General features: G+C 48.2%; 1 protein-coding gene, 1 long non-coding RNA gene and 1 other non-coding gene across 4 annotated transcripts; 1 reads left to right on the top strand and 2 right to left on the bottom strand.

The window, feature by feature from the left end:
* The first annotated feature begins 11579 nt into the window (after nt 1-11579).
* On the top strand, nt 11580-17468 carry FCGR3A (Fc fragment of IgG receptor IIIa). 2 transcript variants are annotated; one of them, XM_039245955.1, is made up of 5 exons: nt 11580-11653; nt 12311-12331; nt 12703-12957; nt 16254-16508; nt 17256-17468. In XM_039245955.1, exons 1-5 carry the CDS (start codon nt 11614-11616, stop codon nt 17441-17443), a joined length of 759 nt encoding a protein of 252 aa, XP_039101886.1. In that variant the 5' UTR covers nt 11580-11613; the 3' UTR covers nt 17444-17468. The 2 variants fall into 2 exon arrangements, with proteins under 2 accessions (XP_039101886.1, XP_039101885.1); XM_039245954.1 differs by having other exon boundaries at nt 12700-12957.
* Nucleotides 16273-22648, bottom strand: LOC120241041. The gene is made up of 3 exons (XR_005530823.1): nt 22531-22648; nt 21298-21434; nt 16273-16323 (listed from the first exon to the last, which is right to left on the bottom strand). It is a non-coding gene; the product is annotated as an uncharacterized LOC120241041 (long non-coding RNA).
* TRNAN-GUU lies at nt 19995-20068 on the bottom strand. The gene has a single exon. It is a non-coding gene; the product is annotated as a tRNA-Asn (tRNA).
* Nucleotides 22649-23110: the final 462 nt, after the last annotated feature.

Genomic DNA, 23110 nt, shown 5'->3' with positions numbered 1-23110 from the left:
GACACTTAGGCTCTTTCCATGTTTTAGCTATTGTGGAGAGTGCTGCTATGAACATTGGGGTACATGTGCTCCTATGCCTCAGCATTTCTGTATCCCTTGGGTAAATTCCTAGCAGTGCTATTGCTGGGTCATAAGGGAGTTCTATTGTTAGTTTCCTGAGGAACCTCCACACTGTTTTCCAGAGGGGCTGTACCAGTTTACATTCCCACCAACAGTGCAGGAGGGTGCCCGTTTCTCCACATCCTCGCCAGCATCTAGAGTTCTCTGATTTGCTCATTTTAGCCACTCTGACTGGCGTGAGGTGGTATCTCAGTGTGGTTTTGATTTGTATTTCCCTGATGAGGAGGGATGCTGAGCATCGTTTCATGTGTCTGTTGGCCATCTGGATGTCCTCTTTGGAGAAGTGTCTGTTCATGTCTTCTGCCCATTTCTTCACTGGGTTGTTTGTTTTTCGGGCGTGGAGTTTGGTGAGTTCCTTATAGATTCTGGATATTAACCCTTTATCTGATATGTCATTTGCAACTATCTTTTCCCATTCCGTTGGTTGCCTATTAATTTTCTGGGTTGTTTCCTTTGCTGTGCAGAAGCTTTTAATCTTGATGAGGTCCCAACAGTTTATTTTTGCTCTCGATTCCCTTGCTTTTGGGGATGTGTCAAGTAAGAAGTTGCTGCGGTGGAGGTCAAGGAGGTTGTTTCCTGCTTTCTCCTCTAGGGTGTTGATAGTTTCCTGTCTCACGTTCAGGTCCTTTATCCATTTTGAGTTGATTTTTGTGCAACATTCATTTATTTTTGAGACACTGTGTGATCAGGGGAGGGGCAGAGAGAGAGGGAGACACAGAATTGGAAACAGGCTCCAGGCTCTGAGTTGTCAGCACAGACCCAGACGAGGGGCTCGAACCCACGAACTGTGAGATCATGACCTGAGCTGAAGTCGGAACCTTAATTGACTGAGCCACCCAAACACACTGGTTCCTTAACTTCTGAATTGTTTCACTTATTCAGCAGCAAGAATATATTATAGCTTCGCCTGCATATTTTCCTATAGAAACTGTTTAAAGCAAACAATGACCAGAAACTGGGGACAGGGACAGGGACCGAGTCTCCGGGGATGGCCCTGGGCTCTGCTCACACTCCTGTGGATGCCTCCAAACTCCCCTCATCTCCAAAGGGATGACACCCAGAAACAAACGAATACGCTATTTCCATTTCCTTTCTGAAACGTTTCTTTTGTGGTGTTGCCTTTTGTTTTTCCTACGTAGTGACTCGTTTGTGGGGGAGTGAAAGTACGAGTTCAGTTTTTGTAACTAATTTTTAAATCTTAGAGGTATTAAATCTTAGAGTTATTAATATGCTAGCTCTGCTAGAAAATTCCTTTAGCTCCCAAAAGTTGCCCAGTGGCCCTTGTTAGGATTTTTCTTTTTTAATATTTATTTTGAGAGAGAGACAGGACATGAGCAGGGAAGGGACAGAGAGAGAGGGAGACACAGAATCCGAAGCAGGCTCCAGACTCTGAGCTATCACCACAGGGCCTGATGCGGGGCTCCAACCCACGGATCGTGAGATCTTCGTTAGGATTTTATTTTCAATTTAAAAAAAATTTTTTTTTAATTTACTTTTAAGAGAGAGAGACAGAGAATGAGCAGGGGAGGGGCAGAGAGAGAGAGAGACAGAAACACAGAATCTAAAGCAGGCTTCAGGCTCTGAGCTGTCAGCACAGAGCCCAATATAAGGCTTAAACTTGTGCTGTGAGATCACGACCTGAGCCGAAGTCGGCCTCTAAACCCACTGAGCCACTCAGGCATCCCTTGTCAGGATTTTTAGAAGACAAGCCTACTGAATTCTGCAGTGTCTGGAAGTCACAAGGGAAGTCAGCATCTTTAAGGCAGAAGGGGCTAAATGTAATCATTACGTCATTTGAGGAAACAGAGGTTTAGGGAAGAGAAGTGGCTTGACAGCTAGCAGAGATCATACTGAAACCAAAACCTAGATTTCCTTCCTTCTTGGCTAATGGCCTCTTCCTAACACATCAACACCTTCTTTTCAAACTTTCAATGTTTGCAAGTCTTGGGGGGGAACTCTAAGCATGTTATGACATGGGATGACAAGGTAGGGCATTTCTAAGTCACTCTAGCAGATAGCATCTAATTTCTGGAAAACTCTTTTATGTCAATAAGCCATATTATTAAACATTTTTTTAGCTTATTTACTTTGGAGGGGCGGTGCAGAGAGAGAGAATCCCAAGCAGGCTCCACACTGTCAGCACAGAGCCCAACGCGGGGCTCGATCCCATGAACCGTGAGATTGTGACCTGAGTTGAAACCAAGTCAGATGCTTAGCCGACTAAGCCACCCAGGCGCCCCAATAAATAATATTATTTTAATGAGCACCGCTAAAGTAAACAGGCTGTAGCCAAAGGTCACACCATGCAGTCAGTCTTATTTCCCTGTGGCTTTTCCCTCCTTGCATCAATGACTTCCTGTTGTTTGGAGGTGACTCAACTTTCCCACGACTTCTTCTGTATGTGTCCCCGTAGGTGTACCTGATTCCCTGCCTCTGTGTGCGTGTCTTATCTTGTGTGTGTTTTCTGTCTACATTTGAGACTCGGTGCCTGTGAACCCGGGTGCCTTTCCAGCTACCTTACTTTTCCAGGCTTTTCTCTACTTTCTGTTCCCATTGCATGACTTCCCCCCACACTCTCTGCCCTTCCCCTCCCTTCTCTTTGATTCTGCCAGTTTCTTTTCCCGTCTCTTTCCCTCACTTTACGGGATGTGTAACGGTGAATATTTTTATTAAATGACTTTGACATCTATTGTATTTCTAGTTCAGAGATTGCTATATTTTGCTATTAAAATGAACAAGTAGAATATTTCCTTTAAAAGCCATTAAGTTTCTTTTTTGCCTCTCTGTGGGCTTTCACTGTTCATTTCTTGCCAAACCAGGGATGCTGAACAGAAAGAAGTGAGGGCGTCATTTTTCCTCTAGTTGACCTTCATTAAGACAGAATTCTTTAACCAGAGGGGATCACGGCAAACAGAGAGTCTCCCTTCTCATCTCATGCATGTGGAGACTGAGATCTGGTAAGATCTGGTGACTTGTTCGTCATATAAACAAGGTCTAGAACTCCTGGCCTCCTTGTCAATAGTCTCTCTTCTTCGTTAAATGCCAGGTTTTCTCCCTTATTAATTAGTAGTTCTTTCCCGAAAGAGAAGGTTTTTTTAATGTTTATTTTTGACAGAAAGAGAGCACACACATGCGCATGTAAGCAGGGGAGGGGCAGAGAGAAGGGGACTGAGGATCCCAAGAGAACTCCAGGCTAACAGCAGGGAGCCCAGTTTGGGGCTCGAACTCACAAACTGTGACATCACAACCTGAAATCGGATGCTTAACCAACTGAATCCATCTGGCTTTTTTCTTTTCAGTTAACATCTACTACCTCCCTTCTTCCTGTGATTATTCTTTTTTTTTTTTTTTTAGTGTTTATTTTTGAGAGAGAGAGACACAGAGCACTAACAAGGTGAAGAGCAGAGAGAGAGAGAGAGAGAGAGACAGAGAATCTGAAGCAGGCTCCGGGCTCTGAGCTGTCAGCACAGACCCCAACACGGGGCTCAAACCCACGAACTGCAAGACCATGACCTAGCTGAAGTCAGACGCTCAATTGACTGAGTCACCCAGGTGCTCCTTAAATGAGATTAGAATTCTTTCCTTCCCTCTAGTCTCCCATACATGTCTACAGACCCTCTCTATTTTTTTTTATTCTTAGAGAGAGAGATTGAGCAGGGGATAAGGGTGGAAAGAGAGAGAATCTTTTTTTTTTTAATGCTTATTTATTTTGAGAGAGAGAGAGGGAAACAGCATGTGAGAGAGAGAGAGAGAGAGGGTGGGGGCAGAGAGAGGGGGAGACAGAATTCCAAGCAGGCGGCTCACTGTCAGCACAGAACCTGATGCGGGGCACAATCCCACACACTGCAAGATCATGACCTGAGCCGAATCATGAATCAGATGCTTAACCAACTGAGCTACCCAGGGGCCCTGAGAGAGAGAATCTTAAGCAGGCTCCATGGAGCCAATTCAGGGCTCGACTTGGGGTTCAAGTCGGGGCTCAATCCCACGACTCTGGGATCATGACCTGAGCTGAAATCAAGAGTCAGACACTCAATCGACTGAGCCACCCAACCTCCCCAACCCTCTCTGTTTTAAATGTTTCTACTTTAATCACCAGACCCTCAAAGGATCAGAAAATCCTCAAAAAGTTACTAAAGCAGCTGGCTGTGGCAGTATTGAAACATCGCTACAAATTCTTTGACACTCACTCCATCAAGAGGTGGGATCCATATCCCCTCCCCTTGATTCAGGGTGGGCTTCTAACTGGTTTTGTTGCCAGGTGAACTGGGAAGATACCAGGCCCTGGGGCTTCAACCCAGCCTGTCCCAAAGATGTCGCTGAAGATTTTTGATCTCTTCGTGAGAAAAAATTCAAGGACAGACACAACAGTGAATGAGTGACAAAATGGGGGACTTTATTAAGTGAAAAGTACAAGAGTGCTTGGGTGGCTCAGTCCATTAAACACCCAACTTCACCTCAGGTCATGATCACACAGTTTGTGAGTTCAAGCCCTACGTTGGGCTCTGTGCTGACAGCTCAGAGCCTGGAGCCTGCTTCGAAGTCTGCATCTCCCTCTCTCTGTCCCTCCCCCCTCATGCTCTGTTTCTCTCTGTCTCTCAAAAATAAGTAAATGTAAAAAAAAAAAAGTTAAAAAAAATAAATAAGTAAAGTGAAAAATACACTCTCAAGGCGTGAGAGCCAGCAAGCTCAAGAAAGAGAGCTGCTCCCCCCAGGGTTGAATTTCTATCTTTTATTGATAGTTGTTAACTAAGGAGTAGAATATTCATTTCTTGGGGATGCAAGGTTTCGAGTATTTTCTTCCTTATTTGGTCAGGGTTTGCCTGACATGGCACCTGCCATCTTGGGCCTGTCTGGTTTGATCCGGCTTCCTGTGGAGCACTGCGGGGACAGGCCTCTGACTCTCCCCACAGCCGGCCACGACCGCCTCATTGCTGGCCCCCACATATCCTGTCAGAGCTTAACTAACCGCCTGCTCTAACATTCTGACTAGAGGGGGTACAGCCAAAAGTGAAGCCACTCATCAGAACGGCCATTATGAGAGTTAAATGACCTGTATATAAGGTCAGGTCTTTCACTAAGGCAAAAAACAAAACAAAACAAAACAAAAAACACCTCTTTCTCTTTCCTTTCCGTAATCCCTGTAGTTACCATCTTCTGATCCTCCTTTGCTAGTGTATCACGCAGGACTCTTAACTGTGAGCAACTGTAGCAGAATCTAGATGTATTACATAAAGGAAAGGAATTTATTGGATGGAAATTGGAGGCAGATCAGCTTGTCCCCCTGCCGTGATGACTAGGGCCCAACGATCTCCTTCCCTTATGAATGAATCTCCCTTTTACGTGAAAACTGTTGCTTCGTCAGGATTCGGCATTCCAGAAGAGACAGGTTGGCCAAGCCTACATCACATGTCTGCTCTTTGGCTTCCTGTATTAGTCAGTTCAGGCTGCTTTAATACAATACAATACAATACAATACAATACAATACAATACAATACAACACAACACAGCTCAGGGTATATATACAAATACCACAGACTGGGTGGTTCAAACAACAGAAGTTTATTTTCTCATAGCTCTGGAGGCCAGCGGTCTGAGATCAAGGTGTAGACAGGATTGTTTTTTCCCAAGTCCTCTCTCCTTGGCTTGTAGGTGGCCATCTTCTCCTTGTGTCTTCACACGGTTTTTCCTCTGTGCATGTCTGTGCTCTAATTTCCTCTTTTTAAATTAAATTAAATTAAATTAAATTATTTTATTTTATTGTAGTGAGAGAGAGCATGAACAGGGGAGAGAGAAGAGGAAGAGTGAGATTGAAAATCTTAAGCAGGCTCTATGCTCAGTGAGGACTCGACTCAGGTCTCTATCCCATAGCCCTGGGATCAAGACCTGAGCCAAAATTAAGAGTTGGACACTCAACGGACGGAGTCAACCAGGGACCCCAGTGATGTCCTTTCCTTACAGGGACACCAGCCAAATTGGATTAGGATGTATCGTGCTGACTTCCTTTTAACTTAATTATCTTTCAAAAGTTCTATCTCCATGTTTTTTTTTTTTTTATTTCTAGGAGAGAGAGAGAGAGACAGCGTGAGCAGGGGAGGGTCAGAGAGAGAGGGAGTCACAGACTGAAATAGGCTCCAGGCTCTGAGCTGGCAGTCAGCACAGAGCCCGACGCGGGGCTCGAACCCACGAACCGCGAGATCATGACCTAAGTGAAAGTCGGACGCTTAACCACTAAGCCACCCAGGCGCCCCTCTATCTCCAAATATAGTCACATTCTTGGGTACTGGGGGATTAGGACTTTGAAATATAAATTTGTGGGAGATACATGGTTTGAGCCCCATGTCTGCTGACAGCTCGGAGCCTGGAGCCTGCTTCAGATTCTGTGTCTCCTTCTCTCTTTTCCCCTCCCCCTCTCACGCTCTGTCTCTCAAAAATAAATAAATGTTAAAGAAAAGGTTTTTTCAAAATTTCTAGGAGACACAGTTTAGCACATAACACTGGTCCAAGGTAGGGAAAAAGGGGATCTGGCCTGTGTGCTGTCTGTTGTAGTTACTAGTCACCACTTTCTATGAAGACTGCTCACAGTGGGGGCTTCCTCAAGGGAGAATGAGATGCTGATATGGACCCTACAGAGCCACACAAGGGTCCATGGTGCCTTCATAACAGAGATTCTTAAAGGGAGTAGCAATTCATGAAAACCCCTTCTCAGGGGCACCTGGGTGGCTCAGTCGGTTAAGCGGGTTAAGGGTCCAACTCTTTGTTTCAGCTCAGGTCATGATCCGCACAGGAGATGCAGCCCCAAGTCAGGCTCTGCACTAACAATGCAGAGTCTGCTTGGGATTTTCTCTCTCCGCCCCCCTCTGCTCCTTCCTCCCTTCTTTCTCTCAAAATAAACACACACATCCGCAACACCCTTCTTCACTTCTACTCAGTCTTCAACCAAAAGTTATCACGTTTCTGTCCCCAACACCCAGCCCTGAAATTATTCACTGAAAGGTCATGAATAGTTTCTGAATTGCCACATTGAAAGAACTTCTTGAATTTTCTATGCCACTTAATACTGTTGACTTCTCCCCGCTTCCCTGTTCTCTCTTCTGTAGCCCTTCCTACCCAATCTCCTTTGTCAGCTTTTCTTTCCACCCTGTGAAAGTTGCTGCTGTGCCAAGTTTCTCTCATGGTTTCCTCTTATGTTCTGCCCCTCCTCTCCCATCTCCTCTCCTTCCTTCCCCCACCAAAGCTCCCCTTTTTTTCTCCCACAATGCTCTGATAGTCAGAGAAATCTTACCCCTACTTTTTCTGAACCTAGGATCTCTGCATGGGCCTCCCATGGGACTTCTTAAATTATAGGGAAATGTATGTGCATACTTATTTGCATTTTTTTCTCAGCAAAAGGACTGAAGCTTTTATCAAAAGTTTAAAACATCAGCTTTGTAAACTCTGTCTTTAGTCCAGACCTGCCTCTCAGCTGAGTTCCAACCGCTTGCGTGCAATCTCCACCTAAACTCACAGCTGCCTCCAGCTCGATAATGTCAAAAGCTGAGATCATGATCTCCCCGCCCAAAGCCTGCTCCTCTTCCTCTATTCCATGTGTCCGTGAAATGTACCACCCTCTTCCTCACGCAGATCAAAAATCTGAGCATCAGCCGGACCCCTCCTTCTCTATCACCCTCATAGCCAATCCCTCGTCCAAATCCCGTCCATTCTACCTTCCTCACATCTGTCTTCCATGCTTCACTTGCATTTCCACTACCCTGATGGCTAATCTCCTATCTCTCAGCTACCCTGTTAAAATAACTTCCCAACTTTTCCTTGCACCTTCAATCTCTCTCCTCTCCGATCTATTTATTGGACTGCTATCAGGATATTTTTTAAATGTTTATTTATTTCAGAAAGAGAGAGGAAGTGAGCAGGGGAGGGGCAGAGAGACAGAGAGAATTCCAAGCAGGTTCCGGTGTGGGCCTTGATCCCACAAACCATGAGATCGTGACCTGCACCCAAACCATGACCTGAACCGACTGAGCCACCCAGGCGCCCCCAGCGTAATTGTTATAAAACGTGAACCTGATCATGTCATTCCCCAGCTTAAAATGTTGATGATTGGTATTTCATTTTATAAACATTATTCTGGTAGCCATCTAAGAAGGAATAGACCGTTCACCGTGACAAAGCCCTTCATGATCACCCAATAAATATGAATCGAGTGTATACTATGCTTCAGTTACTGCCCTAAATGCTGGGGCTACAATATAAACAACAGGGACAGCCTCCCTGAGGTCAGAGTCCTATGGCTCACAAATATTATGAGACCCACAAAGGAGAAGGGATGAAGGAGTCCTCCTAATTCAGATCACCAGGGAAGGCTTCGGCCTCCCATCTTGTACTTCTAATAGCAATCAGTAGATATGTGTCCAGATACGGAACCAATAACTTTATAGGCATTGTTTCATTTATGCTTCACAACAGCACCTTGGAGTTCGCGCCATTATCATTAGCCCGTTTTACAGATATAAAAACCGAGGCCCTAGAAGGGTTAAGTAAGAGGTGGAGTTGAGATTCTAGCGCAGACTCGTCTGAAACCCAGCGCCCTTCACCCTTTACCAGCACTTCTCCATTATGTTACTCACTAACCTTCTAGAACTGTACCCAGCCCTGCGAACGCACCAGCCTATCTCACTCCATCTTTGCTCACGCCTCTCTGTTTGCCTGAAATGCTGATTTCCCTCAAAACCCGCAATTATCTTTTGCGATCCAGTTAAAGTGTTCTCTCTTCCACATGGGCTGCTCCCACAGATGCCTTCTCTGTGCATAAACAGAATTGGGTCAACTCTCTCAATGAAGGGAGAAAAGGCAAGTGTGAGGACAAACCCTTAGGTACAAGATACCCCGAGACTATCTGTTCTTTAAAAAGATAGTATGAAGGACGCCTGGGTGGCTCAGTTGGTTAAGCGTCTGACTTCAGCTCAGGTCATGATCTCACGGTTTGTGGGTTTGAGCCCTGTGTCGGACTCTGAGCTGGGAGCTAGCCCAGAACCTGGAGCCTGCTTAGATTCTGTGTCCCTCTCTCTCTGACCCTCCCCTGCTCACTCTCTCTCTCTCTCTGAAACAGATTAAACATTTTTTTAAAGTTTAAAAAAATAAAAAGAAAGTGTGAGGGATGCCTGGGTGGCTCAGTCAGTTAAGCATCTGACTTTAGCTCAGGTCATGATCTTACAGCTCGAGAGCTCGACTCCTGCATTGGGCTCCGTGCTGACAGCTTGGATTCTGGAGCCCGCTTCTGACTCTGTCTCCCTCTCTCTCTCTCACTGCCCTTCTTCCACTCACGATCTCTCTCTCTCTAAAATAATGAAACATAAAGGAAAAATGTTTAATAAAAAAAAAAAGAAAATGTGCGTTTTATTCAAGCCCTAAAAGGAGCCCTTACAGCTTCCCCCTCAAGCTGAGGCTTGTTCAATAAGCGCTTCATGCAAACCTACGGGCCGCGCCCCCCTCTGTGCGCTCCCCTTCCTGTCCTCGGCAGCTAGCAGTTCATCCCTCCCTCCATTTGAAGACCACGGACAGAAGATGAGTCAGAGGCAAGCATGTAACTGCAAAGGAGGAAAGCTACAGTGGATGCCGGGTGCCACGGGTCACATGCCAGAAAGCCACTCTGAGAACCAGGAAGGGCAGAGCGCATGGAGGATGTCTCCCTTTTGCCTGGGAAGCCTTCCGCAGCCCGGAAGGCGCTCTCTGTGCTCAGGTTTCCCAGAAAAGCATCTGCAGTGCCCTGCAGTGCCCTGCAGCGCCGGAGCGGAGCGGCAGCTGGCTGGAGCCGCGGGAGCTTTAAGTTTTCAGATACTAAGCTGGAATTTGCAAGATGTAAATGCGGCACTTGAATGGGAGGCTCAGAACCTAGAAGGCTGCCCTGGTCCGTTTTCATTGTTGATCCTAACCAGACATCCAATCCAAGGGCCTGCGGGGGAGAGGCTGCTGCAAGAATGCGTGAAGTGGGTGGCTGGATGGGAGGGCGGCACCAATGAACTCTGCCTGGGAGCCACGCTGAACAAAAATCAAATCCTGGGAAGTGGCTTGTAATATGACTTTGGAGCGGAGGGGGCATTGGTCCAAAGCGGAGGTCCTCAGGTTCCTGGGCCCGCCCCGCCTGACTCCACCCCGTCAAGTATCACATCTGTCTGCCGTTCACCTCCTGGCCCTTCCCAAGGCTTTTATAATGAGACCCGGGCCAGGTGTCCAGGGGTCTGCTGGAGCATTGGCACCGCCAAGCAGGGCCATTTGGTTTTGTGTCTGAGACCCTGATTTAAACAAAGTGGGGAGATGGGAGGGAGGGCACAGAGGTGCCCGAGTTGGGGGTGGGGCGCACCTAAGAAAAGCAGAACAGGTCAGCAATCTTATGCCTTCCTGGGCACGGTGCCGCCACCTTCTCCAGTCAGGAGCCCTGGAATCGTGGCTACAGGCTCACATACCAGCCCAGGCCCAGGGCTCCTGGCGGCCTCTCCTCGCGCCTTCCCCTCCATTCCTCCTTTCCTGCCTTCCCTTCAACCAATCAGAGGCATTACCGCCCCCCCCCACCCCAATCCCCGGGCCCCATTCCTCCCTCACTGCCTGGGTTTCCTTTAACAGAGGGTGTGAATCTCATGGTCAAATTCACACTAAGAAGTGCATTCCAGATCCCAGAGCACATGCATTTTGAATTTTGAAAAATCCGTCGGTGCAGAGAAGCCTGGAGCGAGGGACCCTTCTAGCGGTCTGCAGATTTAAGTGATGACTTTGCATGTGTGTGCAGGTCCAGGCTGGCCGCAGACGGGTCTGGGCCAGGCAGGAGAGTGACTCATTCTGCAGTAGGACACGGGACCCCTCAATGACTGCCCTCCCTCTTGAGTCTCGTCCCCAGGGTCATGATATCTTGTTCTTGGCACGGAACAGATCCAAACCCACCAGGTGGGAGAAATATCTTGAGATTCATTGGGACGCATTCGGACAGATTCTGGGCCACTGGATGCTCAGCTGTAGACCTCTGTGGACCAAAGGGAGCCCCTCCCTCAGCTTCTGTTCCAGGCTCTTTTCCTCCTCTTCCTGCCCGGGTCATTTGTCAGAATTCAGATCCAGAAATCAGGGGCACCTGGGTAGCTCAGTCGGTTAAGCAGCTGATTTCAGCTCAGGTCATGATCTCATGGTTCATGAGTTTGAGCCCCACATTGGGCTCTGTGCTGACAGCTCAGAGCCTGGAGCCTGTTTCAGATTCTGTATTTCCCTCTCTCTCTGACCCTCCCCTGCTCATGCTGTCTCTCATTCCCAGAAATAAATAAAAAACATAAAAAAAAAAAAAAAAACAGAAATCAGATGACTTTCCGGGGAAAGGAACCTAGAGAGTAATGAACGGGGGGATGTGGGGGAGGCGATTGAGGGAAAGACTGTCTACTTCCTCTCTCCGAGTCAGCTTTGTCCTTTCAGAGCTCAGTGTCTCTGCGGTGACTTGCTCACTCTAACGTGGCAGCATGTGGCAGCTGCTGTCCCCAACGGCTCTGCTCCTTCTAGGTAAGTCAGAGTCACTCTGGCTGATGGAGAAGCTCAGGTCGCCGCAGGCCCACTTCTCAGGCCAGGGAGGGGACCCCTACCAAGAGCTAGAACCCCTTACCACACCTCTAGCGCTAGATTTAGTGCCCAGGACAAACATTTGGGGGCTAGACATGGGAACGCTCTGATGTGGGCATGACCAGGAAGTGGAGGGGGGACCTGTGAGGTCTCTGTGTCTTCTCCCTGCAGGGGTCTCAGGTTCCCTTTCTGTAGGTGAAAATGACTACAGACCAGACAGATGCTCTCTAAGTTCGGTCTCTTCCATTCTGACATTCTGGGCTTGCCCTCTAAGACGTTTAATGTCCACCCTTTATGGGGGGGGGGGGGGCTTGGCTTGAGGTTGTTTTTATGGCTTGATTCAGGGAAATCCAGACTGTACCTTATTTTGGGAGCTTGGATAGGGACTGGAGGGCAAGTAAATGGTGTTGAAGACAAGGCCTTGGCTGGAGGCACACGGGAGAAGAGAGGGCAGGCAGTGGGACGGCGAGCCACACATACGCCTCAATTCTCGGCGACGCTGGACGCCCGGGGCGGCGTTGGGCGGGGAGACCCACACCCACCCCAGCCACCCTGATCCCTGCTTCTGCTCAGTATCTGTTTCCCTCTTTTGTCTTCCAGTTTCTGCTGGCACACGAGCTGGTGAGTTGGCTTTGTGGGCTTGGATTCACGCAGTGAGGCTCACAGATGGTGTGTGATGGCCACAGGCCATTGGGAAATGTCTACTGCCTGGGAAACTGTTGGGGGTGGTCAGGGACGCTTCCCCAGGGCAGTGGGGCTTGGCCTTGGCTTCCTTGGGGCTACTTCTCCTCAAGATGAGGAGAGGCTAGAAATGGGACTAAGTGCCCGAAAGCCAAGATGCTCTAAGTCTGAATCTCAGGCCAAGGCTGAGTGGCCAGCTCTGGGTTTGCAGCAGGGCTGGCTCGGGCTCCCAGCGTCCCCGGGAAGGCCAGCGTGGGGCCTGCTCACCTCCCTGCCCTGATCCGCCTTCTCCCCTCTTGGTTCATCAGCAGACCCCCCAAAGGCCATGGTGGTCCTAGAACCTCAGTGGAATAGGATACTCATCTCGGACAGCGTGACGCTGAGGTGCCAGGGGGCCTACCCCCCTGGGGACAATTCCGTCCAGTGGTGGCACAACGGGAGTCTCATCTCGCATCAGGCCTCCAGCTACTTCATCGCGGCTGCCAGCGTGGAAGACAGTGGCGAGTACAAGTGCCAGACAGGCGCCTCCGAAGCCAGTGACCCCGTGCAGCTGGAAGTGCACATCAGTGAGTGGGGGAAGGGAGAGGGTGCAAGGGGAGGCCTGAATGACTGGGGAAGGGCCAGAAGATGACATTCTTGGGGGTTCCAACGAAGATGAGATCGTCTGTGGTCCCCCCGAGTTATACCAGAGTTGCGGTGCTAGGCACAGGCAGGCCTGAGGCAGAATGTCAAAACCTGGCATGCAATGGGTACGGGACTTACCGCTACTGCTCCCGTAGGACATGCCCGGCACCCACGGTGTCATCTGAAGGTCGGCGCCTGACCCTGGTGCTCAGTAATATTTACTGAAGAAAGTAATGGATCTGCTTTTTATAGCCTCCATCTCCTTCTGCCTCTCAGACACATCGCGCCCTAATCTACCCTCCAAAGCCTTCCTAACCACCTAGGGTCATATTGGTCCCTCCCCCATCAAACTTCTCTCACACTCACTCTTTAGTACAAATCACCTAGTGGAGATAGATACACACGGAGCATGGAATGAAAGGCTCCGTGTGTGTCGTTTACAGAATCCAGGCACCGGAAGCAGGTGAGGGAGGTATTTCAGAGGCAGAGATCTGCCCTGGTGGCCTGGAATCAACCACCTAGCCTGGTACCTGCAGTGTCGCCGTGCAAGCCTGACTCTACCTCTGAGGCTCAGTGACACACTGTATTTGGGTGGAACAAGCCTGGGGAGGGGAACCTGGGGGGGAAGGAGGGCCTGACCGAGGTGGACTTGCAAAGAGTTTCACAGAACTGCGCCTCTGGAGCTGATTTTTTTTTTAATTTTTAAATGTTTATTTATTTTTGAGACAGAGCACGGACGGGGAAGGGGCAGAGAGAGAGGGAGACACAGAATCCAAGGCAGGCTCCAGGCTCCAAGCTGTCAGCACAGAGCCCAGTGTGGGGCTCGAACCCACGAACCCCAAAATCATGACCTGAGCCGAAGTTGGATGCTCAACCGACTGAGCCACCCAGGCGCCCCTGGAGCTGGTTTTTGTGGCTCCTTAGCCTCTGCCCAGCACGTAACTGACATGGTCGTCATACTACAGAGTTACAGGGAGGAATGTCTATTACTGATTAGATGAGAGATGGTCTCCTTAGGCCAAATAAAAGGGGGAATTATCGGGGTGCCTGGGTGGCTTAGTTGGTTAAGCGTCCAACTTTCGCTTAGGTCATGATCTCGCGGTTCATGGGTTCGAGCCCTACGTCGGGCTCTGTGCTGACTGCCAGCTCAGAGCCTGGAGCCTGTTTCAGAGTCTGTATCTCCCTCTCTCTCTGACCCTCCCCTCCTCACGCTGTCTCTCTTTCTCTCTCCTAGAAATAAATAAAAATATTTAAAAAAGAAAAAAAGGGTGGGAATTATCAACAAGACACAACAGAACAATCAAATCTGAGAATTATGAATTTGCCTTGAACTTTGATCTAGGGACTGGCTTTAGAAGGCCAGTCAAAGAGGACCATGTGAAAATGAGACTATGAGCATTAACTTCACCAGGCCAACTCTTAAATGTCATTGTCATTACTTCACTTAACTTCTCCTCTGATAAGTCCTCTTTACTTTTTTGGAGGCAACCAGACTCTCTCTCTCGCTCTTTCTCTCTCTCTCTCCCTTTCTCTGGCCAGCACAAAGGTGCATATATATATATATACACACACACACACACACATATACATATATATTCTTATAACCATAATATTTGGTAATAATGATTCATACTCCGCTGGAAAAGTAAGTAGATATATAGATACATCACCTTTTTTGATCAATATCTCTTAATAAGTAATTAAGAATACTTTCTGTTTGGCAAATCTCACTAGTAGAGAAATTTTGCCTTCTACCAATTTTGTTTAGCACAAGGTAGCAGATTTTTTTTTAATTGTAGGGAGTTCTACTGTTCTGTTCTTATTACAAAAGTCGTTTGGGCTCTGTCCCCAAACTATATAAAAGTAAAAGAGAGAAAATTAAAATAACCTGTAGTCCCATCCCTCAGAGGAAACCCCTGTTAATATGTAAGCATGTTCTCTTTCTGTTCCTTTATCTCTGTGCTTCTCTGTTTTTTGTATTCTGTCTTTTTCACTTAGCATTATCTGGTGCATGTTTTCTTGTGTCATTTTAAGATGTATCTGCAACATACTTTTTAATTATTTAGGTCAACACCCTGGCCGTGGCTTTCATGTTCTCTCTGTGTGAAAACCTGGTTACTTGGCAAGAGAGTTGTGAGAATGAGTATCCTGGTGATACACGAATTTTCTCTCTTGAAGGCGGCACTCGGTACACTACCATTCATGCCCCTCTTTTCCCTCCTTGGCTTTTTTTAAAGCTATTTGAGCTTTTATCTTATTTCTTTAAGTTTATGTATTTATTTTGAGAGACAGAGAAATCACGTGTGTGCAGGCTCCTGTGTGAGTGGGGGAGAGGCAGAGAGAGAGGGAGAGAGAGAATCCTAAGCAGGGTCCATGCTGTCAGCGCAGAGCCTGATACAGGACTCGATGGCACAAACCCTGAGACCATGACCTGAGCCGAAATCAAGAGTTGGGCACTTAACCGACTGAGCCACCCAGGTGCCCCTCCTTCTTGACTTTTATGTTGAGATCTCCTTCGCAATTTCTTTTTTTTCTTAATATTTTTATTTATTTCTAGGAGAGAGAGAGAGACAGCGTGAGCAGGGAAGGGTCCGAGAGAGAGAGGGAGTCACAGACTCTGAAACAGGCTCCAGGCTCTGAACTGGCAGTCAGCACAGAGCCCGACACGGGGCTCGAACCCACGAACCGCGAGATCATGACCTAAGTGAAAGTCGGACGCTTAACCGACTAAGCCACCCAGGCGCCCCATCTCCTTCGCAATTTCTGTAGCAACCCAGTGACCTTATTTCTGACTGGCTGCTGTCTCTCACTATTCTGACAATTATCTGTCCCTTCTGAAGTCTACCTTTCCTTTCACGGAGCCAATCCTCATGTTCAAATGCAATTTTTACTCTTTGATGTAGAACTTACGGCCGCTGCTTATTACCCGCCGTATAAGCCCCAGTGCAGGCCCCAAGGACCCTGCAGATGGTTCCTCGCCTACCTGGTCACTTCAGTCCCTCTGCCCTAACCTTATGGGTGGACGTGTGCATCCCTCTTTCCCATTAGACACACACAGTCTTGGTGTGTCTTGAGTTGTCCTGCAGGACCTAATGGCCTTTTTCCCCAAGAGATCTCTGCGGGGATGGCTTCCAGTCTGGCCCTCCGTGACGCCCCAGGAACGGGTTGGGGTCTCCTGCAGAAGATCTTCGCTGTCCTCGCTGAGGCCTCCGGGGCCGGTGGCCTCTGTGTCTTTTAGGCTGGTTGCTGCTCCAGGCGTCTCGCTGGGTATTCCAGGAGGGGGAGACCATCCGGCTAAGGTGCCACAGCTGGAAGAACAAGACGGTATGGAAGGTTCAATATTTCCAGAACGGAGAAGGCAAGAAGTTTTCTCACAGCAATTCTGAGTTCCACATCCCCAAAGCAACAAGCAAACACAATGGCTCCTACTTCTGCAGGGGAATTATCGGGAAAAAAAATGAGTCATCAGAGGCTGTGTACATTACCATTCAAGGTGAGAGCTGTGCAGCCCTACAAGGGTCCAGAGCCCCCTGTGTGTGGGGTCCGTGTTCACACTGGGAAGACGAGTGGAGAGGAGCTTCCTGAATATTCCAGGAGCTTCTTTACAAGGGGTTTCGAGGGGTGTCATTCACTCTGCAATGTGACAGCAGGAACGGAAGCTGTGTTTCCTTCCCCATAAATGCACCTGTCCTCACTTACCCCAGTCAAACCATGCCCGCGACATTATGTGTTCACACTATGCTGGCCATCTTGACCTGCCTTCCTTTCCTCTCCGGGCCTCAAGTCTTAGCCATGAGCCCACCTGGTGGGAGCCCCTCCCCTCCTCACAGAAAGGGCTAGGCTGGGCTCTGGCTCTGCTGAGAATTCATCTTGTGACAGCAGGCAAGCCACTGAGTCCCTCTGAATGTCAAGTTCCCCTTCTGTAACAAGCACAAGTTGACATTTATTGGGTGCCTTCCAGTGTGTCGGACACTATGCCTGGTGCTTCTTCACGTGCACCCAGTGACCCCTGACACCAATATTAGGAGATTGCTGGTATTGAGTGTACCTTACAGATGCAGAAACAGGGAGAAAGGAGGGGGGCCGGGGGCGGGGAGGGATAATTAACTTTTCTCCAAGGTCGCTTCAAAGATTCAAAGCCTATGTAGTTAACCACGGGACGAAATGAAAGAATTGGACAGACACCACATTTCTGCTCTAACAATTGTCATCTTTCTCATCTCTCTGCTTCTCCTGTTAGGTCCTCCAAGTCCATCCACCTCACCGCTCCTTCCACATTGGTACCAAATCGCTTTCTTCCTGGTGCTAGCACTCCTATATGCAGCGGACACAGGGCTCTTCCTGGCTGTGCAGAGAGGCCTTCGAAGCTTAATGGAGAAGGGCAAGAACAGCAAAGTCACGTGGAGTCGGGACCCGCAAGACACATAGGGGTAATAAAATCAGCACCTCCGAACCTCTCTCTGGATTCACAACCCCATCACCCCCAGCAGGCAGCTCTGGGGGCAGTGTCTAGGGTGAGGGTCCTTCGCTCCACTGCGTTTTCTCTGGGTCTCCGCTGGAAAGGAAGGGCCGGCGACCTTCAGGTGCCAACAGTGATATCCCAGGGAGTAGCCGCATCACTCAGAACTAAAGTCTCAGAGCCACGCAGATGCTTTCTCTGCACGACCGCCCTGTCATAGCAACGTGACAATGCCGATTCTGGATGGTGACCCAACGCGCGAACATTGTTCTTAATTAACACAATCCGTAGAGAAGAGAATCGTGGCCTGGCCGATGGTCTGCATGTGTTGCTGCAGGGCCGGTTGCCTTTGGGGCACACTGAAGCTCCTTCCAGACGGATCGTGGGGGCTGTGGAGGGTCAAGGGGAGACCACAGAACCAGGGAAGTGGGTGGCTGAGCAAGAGCACAGGAGTCCAAGACAGACCAGAGAAGACTCCTGTCTTCCTAGGATATGAGCCGTGGTGTGGGTAGCAGAAAAATCACAGGGGTGATGTAGAATTGAGTTTTTCAGGGGAGCCCATGCCAGATTGGGACGGCTTGTCAGTGTATAATGATGGACCCTCTTGATGTCATGAGTAGAACATGGTCCTGGAGGGGGGGCGGGTTGGGTAGAACATAGAACATGGTCCTGGAAGGGGGCTGGGAATTGGAGGGCCTTGGAAAAGAAAGCACAGAACAATCCCTACGGCCGTAGGAAGAAGGGCAGCATTGCGGTCCCAGATCAAGCTCAGTGAACAGTGATATCTCGGTCCGAACTGAGAAAGCACGGCAGGGAAGGTCCACTCCAGCGCCCAGGAGGCAGGACACTTGGCCAAGATAAGCCACAGTCAGAGAGAGGAGAGGCAGGGACCGTTGAATCAGCTTTTTGCTTCCGTATCTAATTCAGGTACAGCTTTGTTTGTATCACTCATCGAATAAATATTGGCTAAGCGATACTCTATGCACTCAACTCCGCTGCGTTACAGTAGGAAAGTCTGAAATCCCTCGGCCTGTCAGTGACAGTGGAGTGAGGGTGGGGTCACGAGCACTGCTTGGAGAAGAAAGCTTAGCAATCCATCTGTATTAGAAGCTTCAAGCACAACATTTCTTGATTCCAATAAAGCATTTTACAAGATCTTGCGTGCTACTCTCGGACAGAAGATGGAAACCCGTGATAATAAGTCCTGATAATAAAAACCCATTTTCCCTCTTGTCCGAAATTCCACCAGGGATCAGTTTGGGGCAACTAATTCATTTCACCACAGCTCCTGTGAGTCAGCCAGTGGCGAATTTACCGTCCTGTGGAGGCAGCTGGGTGGAGGAGACGTTTATAGGTGGTGTGGGATGGGAGGAGGGGTTGGCAGTTGGAGGCAGCTCCAGGGCAGGTGCTGCGTGGGAGAAGGCACCCCTGGGAAGGAGACAGGGGCCTGGACAGAGGGATAGGGGCAGCCTAATTGTGTCAGTTACCAGCTATATGCCAAGAGGGTGTGGGCTTGATGTGTGAATATCTGATGAGATTCAGACACGAGGCAGGTGCACGGCGAAACCCTGGACATCCACCTCACATCTAGTTAGTACCTACAATATGCCAAGCTTGAGTCTAGGTGCAGAAGACAGACAGGTGTACAGCTCAGCGTCATTCCCCGAGGGGGCTTCCATTCTAGGGAGAAAGGCCTTGAGGAGAGAGTGGAGAAAAGGCTGCACTTTTGCGTTGGTGGCGAAGGAGGAGTTTGCCAGGCAAAGAGGAGGAGCTCTGGAGATCCGTGGGCAAAGTTTCCAAAGCCAGAGTCGGATTCGAGAAGGTGGTTCAGCTCTTTTCCAGTGTAAAGAGCCAGCGAGGGAGAGGAGCGGGTTCAAGGGCCAGATCATCAAAGGCACCGCCTTCTGAGCAGAGGAGGGCGCATCCGGCCCTGGCAGCTGTGGAGGGATTTTAGGCAGAATGAGTTTTAGGAAGCGTCTCTGGCAGCTCCTTGCAAGGAAGGGAGAGGGGAGTTGAAGACACGAAACCGCCTAGAAACCTAGTAGTTGTTGCAGTAACTCAAGGGCGGGGAACAGGGGTGGGGGTGGGGGGATGGGGTGTCCGTGAGGAAGTAAATGGCAGCGAGGCTGGAGATGCCTATTTCACAGATATTTAGAAGGCTGACTCTCCAAAAATCTGACTAGGGAGGGGCCTAGGTTCCGGACAAGCCCGTTTCATGAGTTAGGAAATACAAGGTCAAAGGCAAGGCAGGCACAGGTTTGTAAACGAGCTCATTTTTGGACGATCGGTGCCGGCTTCCTTTGGTTCGCAAGTATTCTTAGAACAATTTCAGGAGGCAGTTTTCGTAGAATTTAAGTCAAGCCACTAAAATTCTCACTCCCAACCGCAACTCTACCCATGCAGACCCGTTGCTTGCAAACCCAGGTTGCGGAGGCGAGTGAGAACCCGCCCGCGCCTAGAGAGTCCCCTAACGGACTCCGGGAAGACACCCACCCCCTGGGGCTCAAAACGCTCAGACCGCGTCCCTGGGTGGGCTCGAACCACCAACCTTTCGGTTAACAGCCGAACGCGCTAACCGATTGCGCCACAGAGACAGGCGGGAGGCGAGGCCTCTGTCAATTCAGTTCACCAAAAAAAAAAAAAAAANAAAAAAAAAAAAAAAAAAAAAAAAAAAAAAAAAAAAAATTCTCAGCGCTTTCTGCTTCTCCCCAAAGTCCTGTGGCGGGCGTGGGAACCGGCGGGCGTGGGAACCGGGTGGCCCGAGCCAAGCAGGTCCCTTACCCACCCCCCACTTTCTGACGCCTGCTTAGACCTGGGACAGGCCTCGGTGTGCACCCAGATGAGGCTGAGAAGCCCAGGTCTCTGGGAATCCCAAACCGAAGCCTCTCTGTGGCCTCGCGACTTGCCTTGGCTTTGCTTCGGGAAGTACGGTGAACTTTTTTTTTTTTTTTTTTTTTTTTGCTGATCTCGACAATTTACGCTCTCATGCCTGGGCGAGTGGGAACTCACAACCAGCTTCCTACTGTGAATATTTAAAATACCCGTATCACGCGTCCAATCGTGTCCTGCAAAATGTAACGTCTAAGCAAGGAAGCCTGGGAGAACAAGACGAATCTCCACCCCCAGGTGTCTTCAAAGGTCCGTACTAGTGCGTTAGACACCGGACAGAACGCAGTTTCCAACCGCCTGTGGCTTAAGGACTGTCACACTATCCGGATCTACATATCCGAGGGCAGAGACCCCTCTTCAACATCACCAGCACAGGGATCCTGATCAGTGCCGGGCGTCCTCTTCTCTGTAGCCTGGAGGGAACCTTCTCTCTCTGTTCTTGGGCCATTTCGCAGCCACAGGCTTCCTGAGTCACATCACCTCCGCCCCTGCCACCCCCCACCCCCACCCCTCTGAGGCACCCAGGCACCCACGAGCAGCCCTTCTCTGGGGTGCCAAGTCCCTATCCTCCTCCCAGAACCTTCTCTTCCTTCTACACCTCCGCCCTCTACACAGTGGATTCCAGTTTGGGTCCAGGTCAGTTTCCGATGCTCTTCAGAGAATGAGAATATACAGTATTCATATAGGCGCAAATAATATGTGTGTGTGTGTGTGTGTGAGAGAGAGAGAGAGAGAGAGAGAAGTCTGCCAAATGATCGCTATATTGAGATTACCCTTTTAAGTTTGTTTTAAAATATTTTTTATTTTCTACAATTAGGGTGAGGATAATGATAGTTGTGGCCATGGTTGTTTTTATTAAATTTCCTAATTCAGCAAAATAAAACGTTGGCGACTGTATATGGGTCACCAACCTTTTAGGGGAAATTCTACTCACCTGCAAAGTCCAAGTTTGGGAGCCACTATTCTCACTGTCACCTCTTTGTTGGATTGGTTGATTAAAAATCACCTTCCGGTTTATTCTAAACACACATAGATTTCCCGTGTTTCACTTTGCAAGTACAAGACAGCAATCTAAAAGAAGGCAAGGGGGAAAAAAAAAACCCAACCTGAAGCATTAAAAAGAAAGTACAGGGCACCTGGGGGGCTCAGTGAGCTAAATGTCCGACTTCGGCTCAGGTCATGATCTCACAGTTTCTGAGTTCAAGCCCCTCCTTAGGCTCTGTGCTGACAGCTCCAGATTCTGAGTCTCCCTCTCTCTCTCTGCTCCTCCCCAGCTTGCCGTCTGTCTCTCTCTCTCAAAAATAAATAAACATTAAAGATTAAAAAAAAAAAAGCATTTACAAAATGGGATGGTGAAATAAATCCAAATATATCAGTAATCACAATAAATATAAATGGAGAAAATTTGCCAGTGAAAGTGGATTTTATTTTATTCTGTTTTCTTCTAAAACATATTTTATTCTGTTTTAGAAGAATGATATTAGAAAAAAAAAACAGAAAGACTGAATGGAAAAGAATGGAAAAAGATATGCCAGGAATACTCTAAAAGAAAGTTGACACACAGCTAAGTAATACCAGACGAAATAAAGTTTAAGAAATAATGCATCACAAGCGATAGAAATGTTACTACATGATGATAAAAGATTAAACTATGATAAACATATAATAATTCTGAACATATATGTATCTAATAAAATGACATTAATACATGAAAGCAAGAATTATTAGACCTACAAGAGAAAACTGACAAATTAATCTGCAGTTGAATCTTCAAATTCTACAGTGAGAGAATTCAACTTACTATTCTTAGCATTCAGTAGGTTAAGCAGAGAAAAAAAATTAAGTATACAAACACAGTTAATAAGAACTCTGCATCCAATAATGTTTGGTTATATATTCTTCTCAAATGCATATGGAACGTTTATAAAAATTGACTGTATTATATGAAGCCATCGAACGTAGCTTCATGGCATGGGCACTATATAGAACACATTCTTTGAACATAGTGGGATTTAACTCAGAAATCAATTACAAAAATAACTTTTAAAACCCTCACATATGTGGAAATTTCTCAAACATATGCTTTTCAAAGAACTCATGGATGAAAGAGAAATTGAATGGAAACTGAAAAATACTTAGACTGAGTAGTAATAAAAATATAACGTACCCAAATTGTTGATTGCTCAGAGTTTTACATGTGCACTAGGGACACGCACAAAGGAACACTTCAGAAAGTTGCTGAACACAGCCTTCAATGTTCAGCATATATATTGCACAGGATCTTCTGTTAAGTATATCTGTTAGAAAAAAAAAAAAAAACAACGACAACCACAGAAAACTTTTGGAATACAATTAACCCTGTGACAAGGAGGGAAATGTATAGAGAGAAACATTCTGATTGGTCAGTGCCATACCCGTTAACTCCCCCTCAGAAAGAATCTTGGTCTGGGTTCTGCTTTGGCTGTCCCTAGACACCCCCGGAAAGCCAGTCCCCATACCACTGCTGGCCACCTCTAGGGAATTCTACGTGGGCACAGTCAAGAGGCCACTCAATGCCTCCCAACCTGCAGGTCTGATTGAAGCCAGCCTACCGCAAGTCCTGGTTATAGGTCCCTGCCCCTGTTTGTCTCCCAGGACAGGGCCACCGGAACCCTGGTCCAGTTAACAAGGGCCCAGTGTCAGTTGGGCACCCCACCCCAACACTGTGGCTGCCCGATACCACCCATTACTATGCTGTACTCACCATT

The sequence above is a fragment of the Hyaena hyaena genome, unplaced genomic scaffold (genome assembly GCF_003009895.1).
Source record: "Hyaena hyaena isolate Hyena2069 unplaced genomic scaffold, ASM300989v1 scaffold_275, whole genome shotgun sequence".
NCBI classification, from domain to species: Eukaryota; Metazoa; Chordata; class Mammalia; order Carnivora; family Hyaenidae; genus Hyaena; species Hyaena hyaena.
This window is presented reverse-complemented; position numbering and strand designations above follow the sequence as displayed.